General features: G+C 42.1%; 1 protein-coding gene across 2 annotated transcripts in view; it reads right to left on the bottom strand.

The window, feature by feature from the left end:
• rsrc1 (arginine/serine-rich coiled-coil 1) overlaps positions 1–18,378 on the bottom strand; it is a 441,822-nt gene that overhangs the window by 393,950 nt on the left and 29,494 nt on the right. For both annotated transcript variants that reach the window (XM_052109824.1, XM_052109825.1), the window contains exon 3: positions 4,902–5,024. In XM_052109824.1, the coding sequence (XP_051965784.1) occupies positions 4,902–5,024 (123 nt within the window). The remainder of the gene's footprint in view (positions 1–4,901; positions 5,025–18,378) is intronic.

Below are 18,378 nucleotides of genomic sequence, written 5' to 3'. Positions count from 1 at the left end.
TTCAAATATGTATTTCTATAATAAACATATGTGGCCCTCTAACTTAAACACTGTTGTGTTTAAACTCTAATGTGCAATATTTTTTAGAACTGAAAGTACAACCCTACAAACACCCAGTTGAGCTGATATATTATCAGCTCAACTGGGCATGCAGCTTTTGTGTATTTGTACATTGCTAACACATATGAAACAGCTTACTGATGTGCATAATGTGTCATTAAACAGCTCCAAGAAGAGGGAGAAAAAGCTATGAATTGAAATATCCATCTACATACAGACAGCAAACAGAACTATATGCCATTTACAGGTTCACAGAGCTAACAATAAATACAAATATGCTTTTAATAATAATAACAATGTTTTAAATCACAGCAAGTTTCAAGTTGCAAATAGGTTTGCAGTAGAAATGTTAGTGATTTAACACCACTCGTCAATGTCGTTTGAGACGACCAAAGGCGGCGGGACTCATGTTTCGAGAGGAGCAGCATGCAGCTCAATGCAAAACAAGTAACAAGTTCATTCAGCAGTCAACTTTGATCAAACTGAAGGAAAAATCAGATTTATCTACAAATACGATTTTTTTAAAGACTGTTCAAATTGCAAATTATGTGGCTAGATCAGATTTTTTCTGTTCAGGTTACAGTTGCATTTGCTATCATGTCCACATTAGTTGTCATGGTAACGCAGCATACTTTCGTATATTCTCCATGCATGATATTTTAGCGATGGATATTTTACCATTTTACTTTTCATGAGGGCAGTATCCAAATATGAACATTCTTCACAGACAGAATGGCTTAAAATAGGAGAAGTGGCATATGCAATATTTGTTGCTGCTCAAGTTGTTGCTGCCTTAACGGGGATGTCCTGTACTTTGACCCTTTATCTTGGGGTCCTGTATGGTAGCAGAGAGCAAAACATCCCCCATTGAAGGCTTTGTGTCCCGTATTAAATCAAAAAAAGGTCAGATGGTGAGGTGAGACCCATGACCTACGATGAAATGCTCAAAATGCGCAAGCGTACTGTATCCGTGATACATTCAATACTTTATAGGTTTATTTACTCTGACATCACACTGTAGGAAAGCACACTTCTGGGTTCTTTCGAGCAGCAGATTTAAATTGTGGAAATAGGCAGTGCTACAGTTTTAATAATCTTTTAAGCTTTATAGAATGTAATAGTGTATTTTAAAATGTTAATAAAAGTATTATACATGGTTTATCTATTGTTTACAGTGAATTAATTATGTGGGTTATTTTCTGAAATATCAGCAAAACAAGTTTAAACTTGGTTCATTGAGCCTGTATGGTCATATCGGACATGTAACAGGTTGATGAATACACATCCTCACATGTTTAACACACTTCTAAAGCCTCAGAAATGTGATCTATAAAAATAAAAACTACCACTAGAAATGCAATGTGTGTCATTAGGGCTTAAATTATTAACCCACATACAATAAATAATAATATTTTTACTTCAATATGATCATATTCCATATCAAAATTTAACAGCTGTTTTCGATTGAACAATATTATTTACTGCGTGCAAAATAAATGCAAAGACATAATTTTAGCAGCATGACATTATTTTTATTCACTTATCCTTTTCACAAACAACAGTCCACGTGCTGCGGTGGTGGAGACGGGATCTGTTCCTCCTACTAAATCGTATATGGTGGTCTTGATCAGATTAGATCATCATATTTGACCTCATATCTGTCACAGCGACAGCATTTTGGAAATTAAAAACAGCAGTTTGCAATCAGAGTTTACGTAATTTCTTCATAAAAAAGTGAATATCGACCAACAGCTGCTGAGGGTCAATTGTGTCTAATAGAGCAGACACGATTACAATGACGGTGACCCTTGAAATATTATAATTTATGTAAAATCCTGCGTTTGTCCTAATGCAACAGTTACGTCCCAGGACGTATTTCTTTATTTCCTTCATCTGTGGATGTCATGGTAAAATATTTACTTTGGCCATTGATATTAATAATGTTTTTAAAGAATTCTATCTTGATCTCTATAGTTCCACATATTCGTCCACAGATGAAGGAAGATATTAGAAAATTTGTGGAACCATTAGAACTCCCTAAACTGACGACTGAGCAAACATTTCTCTTGATTCTGAGAGAACCTTGCAGGAGCTTGGAAAGGTAATCAAGGCTCTGGGGTCAGATGGCTTAGCATATAATTTTTTTAGATCTTATGCTACAGAATTGGCTCCACTTTTGTTAGAAGTTTATATGGAATCGTTAAAGAATGGATGACAAGCACGGATCAGTCTGATTTTTAAAAAGAGTTACCATCCAATTTCCCTGATCTAGCTAGATGTAAAAATATTGTAAAAACTCCCGGCTAACCGATTAAATCTCTTATACATACAGATCAGGTGGGGTTATTCAGGCCCACAGCTCTTCTTATAACATCAGGCATTTTATCAATATCATGAGGTCAGTGGTGAACGATCAATCTCTGGTCACTGCCATCTCACTTGATGCCGAAAATGCATTTGATATGGTAGAATGGGATTATCTTTTTAAGATTTTGGAAAAATATGGGTTTGGGAATACTTTTATTGGATGGATCAAGTTACTTTATAGACCCCCAGTAGCGGCAGCACAAACAAATTGATTCATTTTAAATTATTTTACTCTGGATAGGGGCACCCGGCAGGGATACCCTCTTTTCCCATTATTGTTCGGTCTTGCCCTGGAGCCATTAGCAGCCGCGATAAGAAAGGAGGATGATTTTCCAGGATGGTGGCGGGAGGTGTGGCGCATAAGCTTTTGCTTTATGCAGATGAGATTTTATTATTTGTCTCCGAACCATTAGATCTATGCCTTGCCTCCACAGAATTATTAATTGCTTTGCTATATTCTCAGGATACAGAGTCAATTGGTCTAAATCTGAAGCTTTGGCTCTAACAGCGTACTGCCCAACTGGGCAGCAGCCAATGGCCTAAACAGGGCATTAAGTATTTGGGCATTTTCACTCACATTCCCAGCAAATTTGTCTGATTTAGTTAGGAGTTTATTTTGACCCCTTAATAAAACGAGCGATGTGGGCAGGTGGGCTTCATTACATTTATCTATGATTGGGAAGGTTAATGTTATTAAAATTAATTAATAGACATGTTTACAAAAACTTCTCTATGGATGTTTACCTGAGAGTGCTAAAAATTATATTGCTTTATCTATTTTACGTGCTTACGGGCTATCAGATTAATTCTAAAATTAAATTTTTCTAAAATAATATTGTCTCTGATTACATCAACAGTAAATACTCTTTTCAAAATACATATTTAATGGAAGTGTAAGCTTATCCAGTTAACAATAATAATTTACTGATAAAATCAAATCAGACATGAGATTTGACATTAGGATTATATCCCCCCCATAGCATTATTATAATATTCAGCATTATATACATATAGTAGATTATTATGGCACATCATTAAACCTCTGTAAACTTTAATTTTCTCTCACAAAGTCAGAGCAGATCACTCTTGTTCTTCAAATGGACACTCAATCCCTCACGCTGAAAAGCCACGTCTCTCTCCTGCTCCTGGTTTCAGTTTGCGCAGTTCCGAACTCATAGTACCACACCTGTGGCTGCTAGCATGCAATCGTATTTTAGAGCTCATTGTGTGCAATAAAGCAATTTCAATTTGTTTGCCCTTGTTAAGTACGCTTATGACATTGTACGTATTGGATACACACAAAAATAACATACATTTAAAAAAAACAAAAAAACATCCCATGTCCACGATGCGCAGTCACATTTTTGAGTTGCGATGTATCGTGCCACAATAAACCTTTACAGCCTTAGAAATAGCACACTTCATTTATGACCATATCACAAACTGTGCAGCACAAGTTACTTGATGAATTTTAATATATAGGGTTATATCAGGGTTTGTTCAAATGCCAAACGAACATAAGTCTGAGCAATAGCAATGCTGATGCTGCGTTTAAGTCCTCGTGGGGAGTTAATACTTACAAGTTCAGAAGTTCCAATCATTATTTGAAGCTCGATTTAGCTTCCTTGTGCATGATGCATTCTGCATCAGTCAAGAATGAGGAAGTGTAATTGAGCTTTAAATTATGAATGCACCAAGGAGACTGCAGATTTAAAAACTTTTTAGTTACATAGTTTTTTCTCACACCTGACCGATCATATCACTTTAGAAGACATTGATTAAACCACTCGAGTAACATGGATTACTTTTATGCAGCTTTAAAGTTTTGGACCCCATTGACATGCATTGTTTGGACAAACATCATCCATTAAAAATCTTCCCTCAGAAGATTCTTGTTTCACAGAGTAAGTGATAAAAGTTTGACATGGCAAAAGGGCGAGTAAATGATGAGAGAATTATAATTTTTGGGTGAATGACTCCCTTAACAGTAAAAAAAATAAAATAAAAAAATCATACAAACTAAACTGCACAGTCAAAACTGAATAATCACCAATACAAAGATGGTAGTAAATCTTTTATTGTCATGCCACAACTTGGAAACGTATTCCTTTGAGGCTCACTTAGTTTCCCACTGGTAATTTAGACTTTATGGTGCATTCATATGCACTCAACTCGTATATATGATCATTCCAGCTGGATTTTTATGTACCATAATCCCTGCCTTAAACAACAAACATCAATGGCAGGTTTTGTATGACTGATTAACAGAAATAATGGTCTGATGATGCCTACTTGAAAAAGTTGTATGCAAGACTTAACTATAAGGAGATACAAATGTAAAAAAAAAAAAACTGCATCATTTAAACATTGCTGACAGGTAAATATATTTTTTTTAATATAATTTTGTAATAACATTCATGCCACCTGCAATACGGAACAGTTTAATTTCCATGTTTCAGAGTGCTTGTCCTTACCTCCGATTTCGGCTGCGGGATCGAGATCTGTAGGACCTGTGGTTCCGCCCCCTATCAGTGCTACGGCTCTGCCTCCTGTGGCTGGACCCTCTGGAAGAGCTACTGCTAGAACGATGTCTGTGCCTGGAACATGAGGAACAACAGTCCATTAATCACATAAAAAATAATATCCCTAAAACAACCATGTAAATATAAAATTTACCAAAACTAATGTTTTGAAGTATTTAGAAATATTTTGATATTGAAAACATTATTTTTCATACATTTTAAGTGAAATATGTAAAAATGACTATTACTTTAGAAATATGACCATTACTTTGAAAACCCTAAGAGAGACAATTAATCATCCTAGCCCAAAAACAAACCATTAATTGTCATAATCGCAATTATTTGTTTACAATTAATCATTAGCCAAATTTCATAATCGTGACAGCCCTAGACCATACACTGTTTGCACAATGATGAAAAGGACCCAAAAGCAGAGATGACAGGTCAATGGTTTTATTAACAAAGTTCTCGATGTCAAGATAAGGCGCACCCGGTGCCGGCTGCAGAAGGTTGAAATCCAGCGAGCCGCAATGGGATAGAGAAGGGTGTGTTCGTATACTAAGTGTGAGCATTGTGGAAGTCAGGAACAATCCGAAGAGTCCGTTGAAGCTGGTGTGGTGCGATGCAAATCGCAGATGACATACTCCCAGAGACATTTACATTTATGCATTTGGCAGACGCTTTTATCCAAAGCGACTTACAGTGCACTTATTACAGGGACAATCCCCCGGAGCAACCTGGAGTTAAGTGCCTTGCTCAAGGACACAATGGTGGTGGCTGTGGGGATCGAACCAGCGACCTTTTGTTTACTTGTTATGCACTTAGCCCACTCCACCATTGCCACCACCACAGACTCAGGAAGAGATCTAGGAATCAGAACTGAACTGGCGAGGGCTATGGCAAACAGGAAGGTAACTGCACCTCTCCAGACAAAACCAACAAACAAACGAGCATTCTCCAACACCACAAGAGAGCATAAAATAACAGTGTTTTACATTCTATGTGGGTTTTGTCTTAATTCTTTTTTCAAGAAGGAAATTTGTTGTAAACCATAGTAAGACAAGATTGATATAAAAGTCAGTCATAAAATAAAAGTACTAATGCTACAAATATTGCTTTGTAATGCAATATTCTGCTTTAAAAAAAAAAAAGTGTAAAACACAGGGCATAGTGCTTGCTTAAAGTTTTTGAATACAGACAGAAACTTTAAAGACTGTCAAATGATTTAATGCATCAAATTTGGAATTCCCAATGTGCTCTAAATCCTCGCGCTGTCGTAGTGTCTTGCCTCAATCCAGGTGGAGGAGGACGAATCTCAGTTGCCTCCGCATCAGACAGTCAATCTGTACATCTTATCACGTGGCTTGAGCACGTTACAGCGGAGACATGACGTGTTTGGAGGCTTCACGCTATTCTCTGCAGCATTCCTGCACAACTCACCAAGAGCCCCACCGAGAGCGAACCACATTATAGCGACCACGAAGAGGTTACCCCATGTGACACTATCCTCCCTAGCAACTGGGCCAATTTGGTTGCTTAGGAGATTGGCTGGAGTCACTCAGCATACCCTGAATTCAAACTCCAGGGGTGGTAGTCAGCGTCTTTACTCGCTGAGCTACCCAGGCCCCCACGTATGGCATTTTTAAGCTTTTTGAAGCAGCTGCCCCTCCTGGATTGGTTTCCTTGTGATTGCAAAGTAAAAAGGTGACTGGTTGTAGGTGGCACATGTGTGCTATGATTGGTTCGAGTATTGCGACCACTGGTGTAATGTTTTTTTTTTCCAATTCAAATTTTAATTGATTCATAAATTAACACAAAGAAAAAAAACACATATATACCAAAACATACACACACATATATATATATATATTTAATAAATCAAATCACATTTAACATTAAACCCCCACTATAACCATTATCTTGGAATTTGAAATTTGAGTGTTCAACACATCACACACAAAACTATACACCTACAACCAAAATGCTTGGATCTTACCACACCTCCAAAAATCATGGGTTGTGCCTCCATCTTCTTATTGGCAACGCCGGCAGGTGGGTGTGACTAAGACGAAGCCTATACAATTTAGAGGGGGTCCAAGTAAAATCTTAAATTGCATAAGGCACACCCTTGCATCTCTAGATTTATACTTTGTTTTTTAGAATCCTAGCCCAAACTCCCTCCAATTAAAAAAAAGTTTAAATCTTTCTCCCATGCTCTCTTGAGAGAAGTTAAAGCTCCATCACCCAGACCCTGAATTAGCAGGGAGAAATACACTGATGCCGCATGACCTTTTCCAAAACCAGTAATCGCCTCACCCAGAGTATCTGCCATTTTAGGGGGGTGTGTGCTACTCCCAAAAACAGTGCAGAGCAGGTGGCGCAGCAGTAAACACCTACAGAATTGAGATCTGGGAATCCCACAATTTTGAACCAAATTTTCAAAAGATATCAATACTCCATTCTCATACAGCTCACCAAGTGTAGTAACCCCCTCATAATCCAGTCTGACCAGCAGAAAGGGAATTTGTATAATTTAGGGTTCAGCCATAAGATCAAGGAAACATTTATATAAAAGTCTGAATTAAACAAAGTGGTGTAATTTAACTTCTCCGGTTAGTTTGATAGAAAGACTTTGCAGTGCTATGGGAAAGAACTATGGGAAAGAACTTTGTTCAATACAAAACCAGGGAGGGGCTCTCTCAGGTGGAAGAATCCAATGAGCCAAATAGCTACCATTTGCATAATAAAACAAAATCTTGAGTAAGCCTAGCCCATATATTGTCAATCGGCCTATGTAACTAATTGAAATTTAATCTGGGATAATTACCATTCCAAATGAAGGACTTTGCTATGCTATCAAATTGCTTGAAATAAGAGAGGGAGACAGATACATTACATTTTGGAATACAAATTATTTTAAAAACATTAAAATTCTGACCATTGTGCTTTAAGAAAAAAAAAATCTTTGCACTCAATCAAATTCCAGGGCCCTACTTTCTTGACTTTTCCTAGATATTTCAGTTTTATGACCCAGTGCACTTAAATGTTCAAAATCGAGCCAGAAAAAGCTTGTTTTAAAAAGGCATTTTGCTTCTAATTCTGTGAATCGACTGCCACGCCATATTTATTTGTGCCGTTCAAGGCTGCAATTCACTTTTTTCCCAGCAGATAATGCAAGGGCTCACTGTAATTCTACAATAAAAAAAACAAAAAAAAACAAAGATCCCCCATTTAGCCTTAACAGACTGTAGGGGCAAGTGCTGTTAGCGAGCACCTATGAAGGCTGGAACGGTACACGAGGGGGTGGGTGGCCAGCACCACGCCCAACCGCCTTTGTCTCCCCAGTGGTGATGTTTTTACACACCATACCAGGTACTCATTTAAGGCTGAGTCGACGTAGGGGAGGCCCGGGACCAGTTCAGATAACCCTCACTGCTGTTGGCCATGAGCGGGAATCGAACTCGGGTCGCCAGGTTCGCAGCGCAGCGCGCTAAGGAAAGTATCTATGTGAATACATTTTTGTACTAATATTTTATACTATATATATATATATATATATATATATATATATATATATATATATATATATATATATATATATATATATATATATATATAGCTACAGATGTCGACTTTTTCACTTTCCTTGTGCCTTCAGTTGCAACAATAAATGGTAAAACATAGATACTTGCGTTATTTTAACACCAGAACTGCCGGAATTCTATAACGTCTAGAATGGCCATAGTGAGCTTTTTGTAATATATAACAGTACTGACCACACACATACACACGGGCTGGGCAAGTTAACGTATTATTATCGCGTTAACGCATTAATTAACGCCGACAATTATATTCTCGCATTAACGCATTTTTTATTATTATTATTATTTTGAAAGTCTGTTGCTCACTTGCTCTGAATACACACAGACAACCATGGGTCACAGGAGGGGTGGGATGTTGATCAGTACTGGCTTGGGATGGGCATCATTATGCGTCTCAACCAATGAGAGCATTTTGGGTGGGCCTAAGACTGCTGCAGCGCTCATATGAACTAGAACAGAAAAGAACTGGCGGAGACAGAAAAATTGAGAAAGGTACCAAACTCTTACACGGACATTTTCATTGTAAACATCTTCCAGACGGCGGAGTTGATAGAACCAAAAGTTATTTGTAACCACTACAAAGTTATATTTTCTTATCACCGGAGTACTTTGAGTCTGAAGTATCACTTAAATGCACTACACACCTTTGATGCCAGCAAATCACCCACCCAAACAAACAGTGGAGGGAGGCTTCGGCAGACTAGGTTGGATGCAGCGTGTGGGAGAAATATAGATAAACAGAAGCAAGACAAGCTAACAAATGCCATAACGAAGTGGATAGCTACAAACTGCAGGCCGATTAGTATTGTGGAAGATGTTGGTCTGAGGAACGTTCTTAGGATCGCAACTAATGACAGCACGTACGAGACTCCCTCAAGACGCACAATCACAAGTAGTATACACAAGTTGTATGAAAAGGAGAGGACTACAAAAAGGACGGCGTTACAACGTGCACCAACTGTTGCCCTCACTGGAGACTACTGGACATCGCTGGGTAACCATAATTAACTCTAAGTTACAGTGCATTATATTGATGAACAGTGGGAGCTGCATTCACATGCTCTGACTGTAATGAAAAAAAAAAAGAGAGAGACCTTTTGCTGAAATGTGCACAAATCATTTTATTCATGTTGCACAGCAGTGGAACGTTTCAAATAAAGTCAGCACTCTTAGCAAAGATAGTGCAAGAAATATGATCGCTGCTGCGAGACTTCTACCTTTTGAACACGTCGCCTGCGTAACGCACAGTCTCCAGCGTTCTGTCACAGTATCTCTGTAGAACAGTGTGTTTGGCAATGTCCTGGCCAAATGCAGAAAAGTTGTGGGCCACTTTAAACAGTCCAGCAAGTGCTGTTGAATTAGAACAACAACAAATTGAACATGGACAAAAGGAGTCACTTATACAAGACATTCCAACCAGATGGAATTCGACTCTGGACATGATAAAAAGCGTCCGCAGAAACGAACAGTCACTGAGGGATGTCCTCACCCCACACACACACACACAACACACCAAGATTGCCATACCAACTACAGTTGAAATGGACAAACTGCAGAGGTTGGAAACACTACTGGAGCCCTGCAGGTATATTTTACATCATATATTTCTCACTGTCCTGTCTGAGTGCCTGTGAGAGAAATAGAGTGTCTGTATGTGTGTGTAAATATAGCATGAATATGCAGAGGACAGTTTTTGTGTGCAAATAAGTGAATGCAATACATTTTGACTGAAATGGGTTTGATTTTTTCTCTGTTGCAGGTATGTGCAGGGAGGAGAAAAGTATTTTTCATGCTCTGTGGTTCTGCCTGCATTTGGCCATCTCTCTCGGGTGATGGAGAGCTCAGATGATGATCCTGCCTATGTGGTCAAATTCAAGTCTACATTCAGAACAGACCTGGAGACGCGCAAGGAAAATTCTGACATTGCATATCTGAAGATAGCTACCACATTGGACCCGAGATTCAAGGACCTCAAGTGTATACCCAGAGCTGAGAGGTGTGAGGTGTGGGCCAGTCACCAACTTACTCAAGAAACAGAGGGGTTGATGCAGGGAAACCTGTGGAAGCAACAACATCAGAGCCACCAAAGAAAAAGTTAGCCCTATTGGCTGCTTCATCAGAGTCTGATTCTGAACAGGAGGAAGAGTCAGTTGAGAACAGTGTGCGTCGATAAAGAGCGGAGCCCGCCATCAGTATAGAGGCCTGTCCGTTAGAGTGGTGGTCCAAACATGCAGGCTCACACAGCAGGCTGACCTCCATTGCACAGAAGTACTTGGCCACACCTGCAACATCCGTAACCTGTGAAAGGTTGATTTTTCTTGCTGGTCATATTATACAGAAGAAGAGAGTTTCTTTATCATCTGAAAATGTAAAATTACCTTGTGTGTCTTAGCAACTGGCTTGGTGCAGAGCAAGAAAATGTAAAGTCGGAGGAAAGGATACAGTTAAATTTGACATTGTGTAACTACTCAAACTGCATCACTGAAAGTGTTTTTTTGTTTTGTTTTGTTTTTTTGACTGAGATTCTCCAAAGGAAATCCAGTACAAACATGGACTTGACAGACTAAAAATCCCCTGCACAGTAAATCCCAGCTGTGTACTTTTTTTGTGCTCAACCACTTCACCTCACTCTAACAGGGACACTTGCTACTGAAAGACTGTTTATGCTGCTCCCTGATAAAATAAAATGTTTCTGCAGGTACCGGTTCAGAAAAAAGAACAAGAAAACAGATTTATAAATGTTAAATTGCTGTTGCTCGGAAGGTACCGGTTATAATGTTATGATTGTGGCTCTGGACTCTGAGGGTAACTTGTTTTTCCTATAACATACTGGATAAAACGTTAATGCCCTGGAAATGGCAAATAGCTTTGGTTTTATATTTGATTACATCAATGTTTAAGTTGAGATTTACAAGAAATATATTAACCTCTCCGGGAACCAGCACCTTATCGTGGTGGAGAGGTTTGTGTGCCCTTATGATCCTGAGGGTTGTGTTGTCTGGAGCCATGTGCTCCTGGTAGGGTCTCCCAAGGCAAAGTGGTCTCAGGTGAGGGGCCAGACTAAGAATGGTTCAAAATGACTCATGGATAAAACGGCAAGAGGAGGAGTTACCCTGCCCGGAGGAAGCCCGGGGCCCCTGTCTGGAGCCAGGCCCAGATGGAGGGCTCGTCGGCGAGCGCCTGGTGGCCGGGCTTGTCACGGAGCCCGGCCGGGCACAGCCCGAAGAAGCAACGTGGAACCCCCCTCTACATCCCTTGGGCCCACCACCCATTGGAGGAACCGCAGGAGTCGGGTGTGCTGCCATATGGGTGGCAGTGAAGGCCGTGGGCCTCGACGGACCAGACCCGGGCAGCAAAGGCTTGCTCTGGGGACGTGGAATGTCACCTCACTGGGGGGGGAAGGAGCCGGAACTAGTGAGGGAGGTGGAGCGTTACCAGTTGGATCTGGTGGGGCTTACATCGACGCACAGTTTTGGCTCTGGATCCGTACTCCTGGATAGGGGATGGACTCTATTCTTCTCTGGAGTTTCCCAGGGTGTGAGGCGACGGGCGGGTGTGGGGATACTCACGAGTCCCCGGCTGAGCGCCACTACGTTGGAGTTTACCCGGTGGGCGAGAGGGTCGCCTCCCTACGCCTCACGGGTTGTGGGGAAAACTCTGACTGTTGTCTGTGCATATGCACCGAACAGCAGTTCAGAGTATTCGGCCTTCTTGGAGACCCTGAATGGAGTCCTGAATAGGGCCCCAGTAGGGGACCCCATAGTGATGCTGGGTGACTTCAACGCACACGTGGGAAATGACAGGGACACCTGGAAAGGCGTGATTGGGAGGAACGGCCTCCCTGATCTGAACTCAAGTGGATGTTTGTTATTGGATTTCTGTGCTAGTCATGGATTATCTATAACAAACACCATGTTCGAACATAAGGATGCTCATAAGTGTACGTGGTACCAGAGCACCCTAGGCCAAAGGTCGATGATCGATTTTGTAATAGTGTCGTCGGATCTGAGGCCATATGTTTTGGACACTCGGGTAAAGAGAGGGGCAGAGCTGTCAACCGATCACCATCTGGTGGTGAGTTGGGTCAGGGGGTGGGGAAAGACTCTGGACAGACCTGGGAAGCCCAAGCGAGTAGTGCTGGGTGAACTGGGAACGTTTGGAGGAGGTCCCTGTCCGTGAGATCTTCAACTCACACCTCGGCGGAGCTTTTCAGGCATCCCTGCGGAGGTTGGGGACATTGAACCGGAGTGGGCAATGTTCAAAGCTTCCATTGCCGAGCCGCGGTGGAGAGCTGCGGCCTCAAGGTTTTAGGTGCCGCAAGGGGTGGTAACCCTCGAACACCGTGGTGGACACTGGTGGTCAGGGAAGCCGTCCGACTGAAGAAAGAGGCCTTCCGGGATTTGTTGTCCCGGAGGTCTCCGGAGGCAGTTGCAAGGTACCGACAGGCCCGAAGGGCTGCGGCCTTGGCCATGAGGGAGGCAAAGCAGTGGGTGTGGGAAAAGTTCGGAGAAGCCATGGAGAAGGACTTTCGGTCCGCACCAAAGTGCTTCTGGAAAACCATCCGCCACCTTAGGAGGGGGAAACGGGGAACCATTCAAGCTGTATACAGCAAAGATGGGACGCTGTTGACCTCAACCGAGGAGGTTATTGGGTGGTGGAAGGAACACTTTGAAGAACTCCTAAATCCCAACACGCCCTCTATGGTAGAGGCAGAGCCGGAGGATGATGGGGGATCAGATTCTATTTCCCTGGGGGAGGTCACTGAGGTAGTCAAACAACTCCGCAGTGGCAAAGCCCCGGGATTGATGAGATCTGACCAGAAATGCTGAAAGCTCTGGATGTGGAGGGGTGTCATGGATGACACGCCTCTTCAACATTAGCGTGGAAATCTGGGACAGTGCCTAAGGAGTGGCAGAACGGGGTGGTGGTTCCCTCTTCAAAAGGGGGATCAGAGAGTGTGTGCCAACTACAGGGGTATCACACTTCTCAGCCTCCCTGGTAAAGTTTACTCCAAGGTGCTGGAGAGGAGGGTTCGGCCGATTGTCGAACCTCAGATTGAAGAGGAACAATGCGGGTTTCGTCCTGGCCGTGGAACGACGGACCAGATCTTTACTCTCGCAAGGATCCTGGAGGGGGCCTGGGAGTATGCCCATCCGGTCTACATGTGTTTTGTGGATCTGGAGAAGGCGTATGACCGGGTCCCCCGGGAGAGACTGTGGGAGGTGCTGCGGGAGTACGGGGTGGGGGGGTCCCTTCTTAGGGTGATCCAATCCCTGTACATCCAAAGCGAGGGCTGTGTCCGGGTCCTCGGCACAAAGTCGAGTTCATTCCATGTGGGGGTTGGTCTCCGCCAAGGCTGCGCTTTGTCACCAATCCTGTTTGTGATATTCATGGACAGGATATCGAGGCGTAGTCGGGGTGGGGAAGGTGTGCGGTTCGGTGGGCTGGGGATCTCATCGCTGCTTTTTGCAGATGATGTTGTCTTCATGTCATCATCGGTCCGTGACCTTCAGCTCTCACTGGATCAGCTTGGCAGTCGAGTGTGAAGCAGCTGGGATGAGGATTAGCACCTCTAAATCTGAGGCCATGGTTCTCAGCAGGAAACTGATGGAGTGCGTACTCCAGGTAAGGAATGAGGTTTTGCCCCAAGTGAAGGAGTTCAAGTACCTCGGGGTCTTGTTCACGAGTGAGGGGACAATGGAGCGGGAGGTTGGCTGGAGAGTCGGGGCAGCAGGGGCGGTATTGCACTCGCTCTATCGCACCGTTAGTCACGTAAAAGAGAGCTGAGCCGAAAGGCAAAGCTCTCGATCTACCGGTCAATTTTTGTTCCTACCCTCACCTATGGTCATGAAGGTTGGGTCATGACCGAAAGAACTAGGTCAGCGAGTACAAGCGGCCGAAATGGGCTTCCTCAGAAGGGTGGCGGGCTTCTCCCTTAGAGATAGGGTGAGGAGCTCAGTCATCCGTGAGGAGCTCGGAGTAGAGCCGCTGCTCCTTTGCGTTGAAAGGAGTCAGTTGAGGTGGTTTGGGCATCTGGTAAGGATGCCCCTGGCCGCCTCCCTAGGGAGGTGTTTCAGGCACGTCCAGCTGGGAGGAGGCCTCGGGGAAGACCCAGGACTAGGTGGAGAGATTACATCTCCACACTGGCCTGGGAACGCCTCGGGGTCGCCCAGTCAGAGCTGGTTAATGTGGCTCGGGATAGGGAAGTTTGAGGCCCCCTGCTGGAGCAGCTGCCCCCGCGACCCGACTTCGGATAAGCGGTTGAAGATGGATGGATGGATGGATATTAACTGCTACTGTGTAAATGGAATACTATTTGTTTAAAGTGTTAGCAAACCAAATGTTATTGGACTTTTGTTCATATAACAGTACTTTTAAAATTCATTATTGAATTTTGCTCATAATCACAGAAAACCATGCAATTAAAATCTATTTTAATCGTTGCCCAGCAATAATATATTATATTATATATATAATATACACTCAACTAAAGGATTATTAGGAACACCATACTAATACTGTGTTTGACCCCCTTTTGCCTTCAGAACTGCCTTAATTCTACGTGGCATTGAGTCAACAAGGTGCTGAAAGCATTCTTTAGAAATGTTGGCCCATATTGATAGGATAGCATCTTGCAGTTAATGGAGATTTGTGGGATGCACATCCAGGGCACGAAGCTCCCGTTCCACCACATCCCAAAGATGCTCTATTGGGTTGAGATCTGGTGACTGTGGGGGCCATTTTAGTACAGTGAACTCATTGTCATGTTCAAGAAACCAATTTGAAAGGATTCGAGCTTTGTGACATGGTGCATTATCCTGCTGGAAGTAGCCATCAGAGGATGGGTACATGGTGGCCATAAAGGGATGGATATGGTCAGAAACAATGCTCAGGTAGGCCGTGGCATTTAAACAATGCCCAATTGGCACTAAGGGGCCTAAAGTGTGCCAAGAAAACATCCCCCACACCATTACACCACCACCACCAGCCTGAACAGTGGTAAGAAGGCATGATGGATCCATGTTCTCATTCTGTTTACGCCAAATTCTGACTCTACCATCTGAATGTCTCAACAGAAATCAAGACTCATCAGACCAGGCAACATTTTTCCAGTCTTCAACTGTCCAATTTTGGTGAGCTCTTGCTAATTGTAGCCTCTTTTTCCTATTTGTAGTGGAGATGAGTGGTACCCGGTGGGGTCTTCTGCTGTTGTAGCCCATCCGCCTCAAGATTGTGCGTGTTGTGGCTTCACAAATGCTTTGCTGCATACCTCGGTTGTAACGAGTGGTTATTTCAGACAAAGTTGCTCTTCTATCAGCTTGAATCAGTCAGCCCATTCTCCTCTGACCTCTAGCATCAACAAGGCATTTTCGCCCACAGGACTGCCGCATACTGATGTTTTTCCCTTTTCACACCATTCTTTGTAAACCCTAGAAATGGTTGTGCGTGAAAATCCCAGTAACTGAGCAGATTGTGAAATACTCAGATCGGCCCGTCTGGCACCAAACATGCCACGCTCAAAATTGCTTAAATCACCTTTCTTTCCCATTCTGACATTCAGTTTGGAGTTCAGGAGATTGTCTTGACCAGGACCACACCCCTAAATGCATTGAAGCAACTGCCATGTGATTGGTTGATTAGATAATTGCATTAATGAGAAATTGAACAGGTGTTCCTAATAATCCGGTTTCAGTTTCGGCCCAGAATTTTAATTTCGGTGCATAACCTAATTTACATTTATGCATTTGGCAGATGCTTTTATCCAAAGCGACATACATTGCACTTATTACAGGGACAATCCCCCCCGGAGCAACCTGGAGTTAAGTGCCTTGCTCAAGGACACAATGGTGGTGGCTGTGGGGATCGAACCAGCGACCTTCTGATTATCAGTTCAGCGCTTTAGCCCAATACGCCATCACCATTCCTACCTACCTACCTACCTACCTACCTACCTACATACATACACACACACACATATATATATATATATATATAACACACCGCACACACACACACACACGAGGTCGACCGATTAATCGGAGGATTTTTTGCATTGTTTAACATAATCGGCATCGGCCAATATCAAAGTATATCAAGCCGATTATTAGGCAGGCGCATCTGTGGGCAGCCTAGTGTTGTTGTGGAACACGTGTTCGACGCATGCTGCCCCTAGAGTCATTTTCCAACAGAGTGAGCAGACCTCATCCAGTGCCTAAGGAGCAAAGTACCTTGGTGAAAACGGTAAGGATTAAATTTGTATAACTTCTTCATATTTAATTAAAAACTTTTGATATGTTACTGCCAACTTCAAGAAAAAACGCGACAAACGCGATAGGCGACATGACGTTCGGCTACTTTGGATATTGATAGCATAGTTGAAGTTGCGTTATCACAGCAGAAGGGTTGCTATCATGTCACAATAAGCAAGCAAGAGTTTTGCAATTACAGACAGTGAATCTGACACTTTTATTTGTTCTGTTTGTGTGTGTCTTATATTTGAGAGGGTTGTCACTCAATGCAGAGAAATAAGTAATAAAAAAACGATACCAACGCACTATAGGCTATATAAGGACTGGCTTTGGTAAGCTCGGACGTTATTGGTTCTGCTGTCGGTACTGGAGAAATTAAGAAAATACATTTATTATTGCTATAAAGAGAAAGTTATTTTATCTCGCCAGCCATTTATATGTATAATAATATGAAACCATTTGTCTGTGATGCAATTTAGCTGTCAGAAATAGAGAGATCTCTCACGCGGTGCCACAGCGAGCACAACAAGAGCCCTGCACAACACGAGCTAATGACTGACAGAACTAAACATTCAAACGTAGCCTGGTTACACTTTAGATCTGTTATATTAGTCTGATTTTATTTTAGATTTCGCCTTCCAAAAATTATAAAAAAGAATATTTATACATAAGCCGCATTCTGTCTAGCACAACTTCCTTCCCTTCACAGCGGTGCACTGACATTTCTCCCTAAAACTCAAACTTAATGTCAGAATCAGCACGATCAGTGATTGTTGTAAAATGCAGTCTAGCCACTGTTGCTAAATAAATTTATTGCTAATAATAAAAAGAGCGCAAGAGATACCGTTCCCAAGGCGGCACGCGCTCCGAAACAGACCGCAACGAGACAAGCAAAGTATAGGCTACTTTGGGTTTCATGTGAGCGTCTAAACGATCAACTACACACAAAAACGTCAAAACAACCGGCTTGGAGATTCACTTGAACACAGTTTATGTCTTAAATGGACGTAGTTATGGAAATAGTTGGGAGAAAATATGGCGTATCAGAAGCCTATTAGACACGGCCTTAAAGGGGAAGCAGTCTAATCAACATGCTGATGATTGAGCCATTACTGCAAATCAAACAACAAAAGGCAAAGAGAAAATCACTTACAGCTCTTGAATGAATAACTTCTGCATTAATAAATCTATGATAAACTATGCAGTGTTATTTTACAATTGATTACTTTATTAAATATCTTTTTAGACCACACAGTAATGTTAGTAGACCTTCCTGAAATTAAATCACTGTGCCTATACAGTGAGGAAAATAAGTATTTGAACACCCTGCTATTTTGCAAGTTCTCCCACTTGGAAATCATGGAGGGGTCTGAAATTGTCATCGTAGGTGCATGTCCACTGTGAGAGACATAATCTAAAAAAAAAAAATCCAGAAATCACAATATATGATTTTTTAACTATTTATTTGTATGATACAGCTGCAAATAAGTATTTGAACACCTGTCTATTAGCTAGAATTCTGACCCTCAAAGACATGTTAGTCTGCCTTTAAAATGTCCACCTCCACTCCATTTATTA

Source organism: Xyrauchen texanus, chromosome 38 (genome assembly GCF_025860055.1).
Source record: "Xyrauchen texanus isolate HMW12.3.18 chromosome 38, RBS_HiC_50CHRs, whole genome shotgun sequence".
Lineage (NCBI taxonomy): Eukaryota > Metazoa > Chordata > Actinopteri > Cypriniformes > Catostomidae > Xyrauchen > Xyrauchen texanus.
The sequence above is the reverse complement of the archived record's forward strand: the minus strand, read 5'-3'. Positions and strand labels throughout refer to the sequence as shown.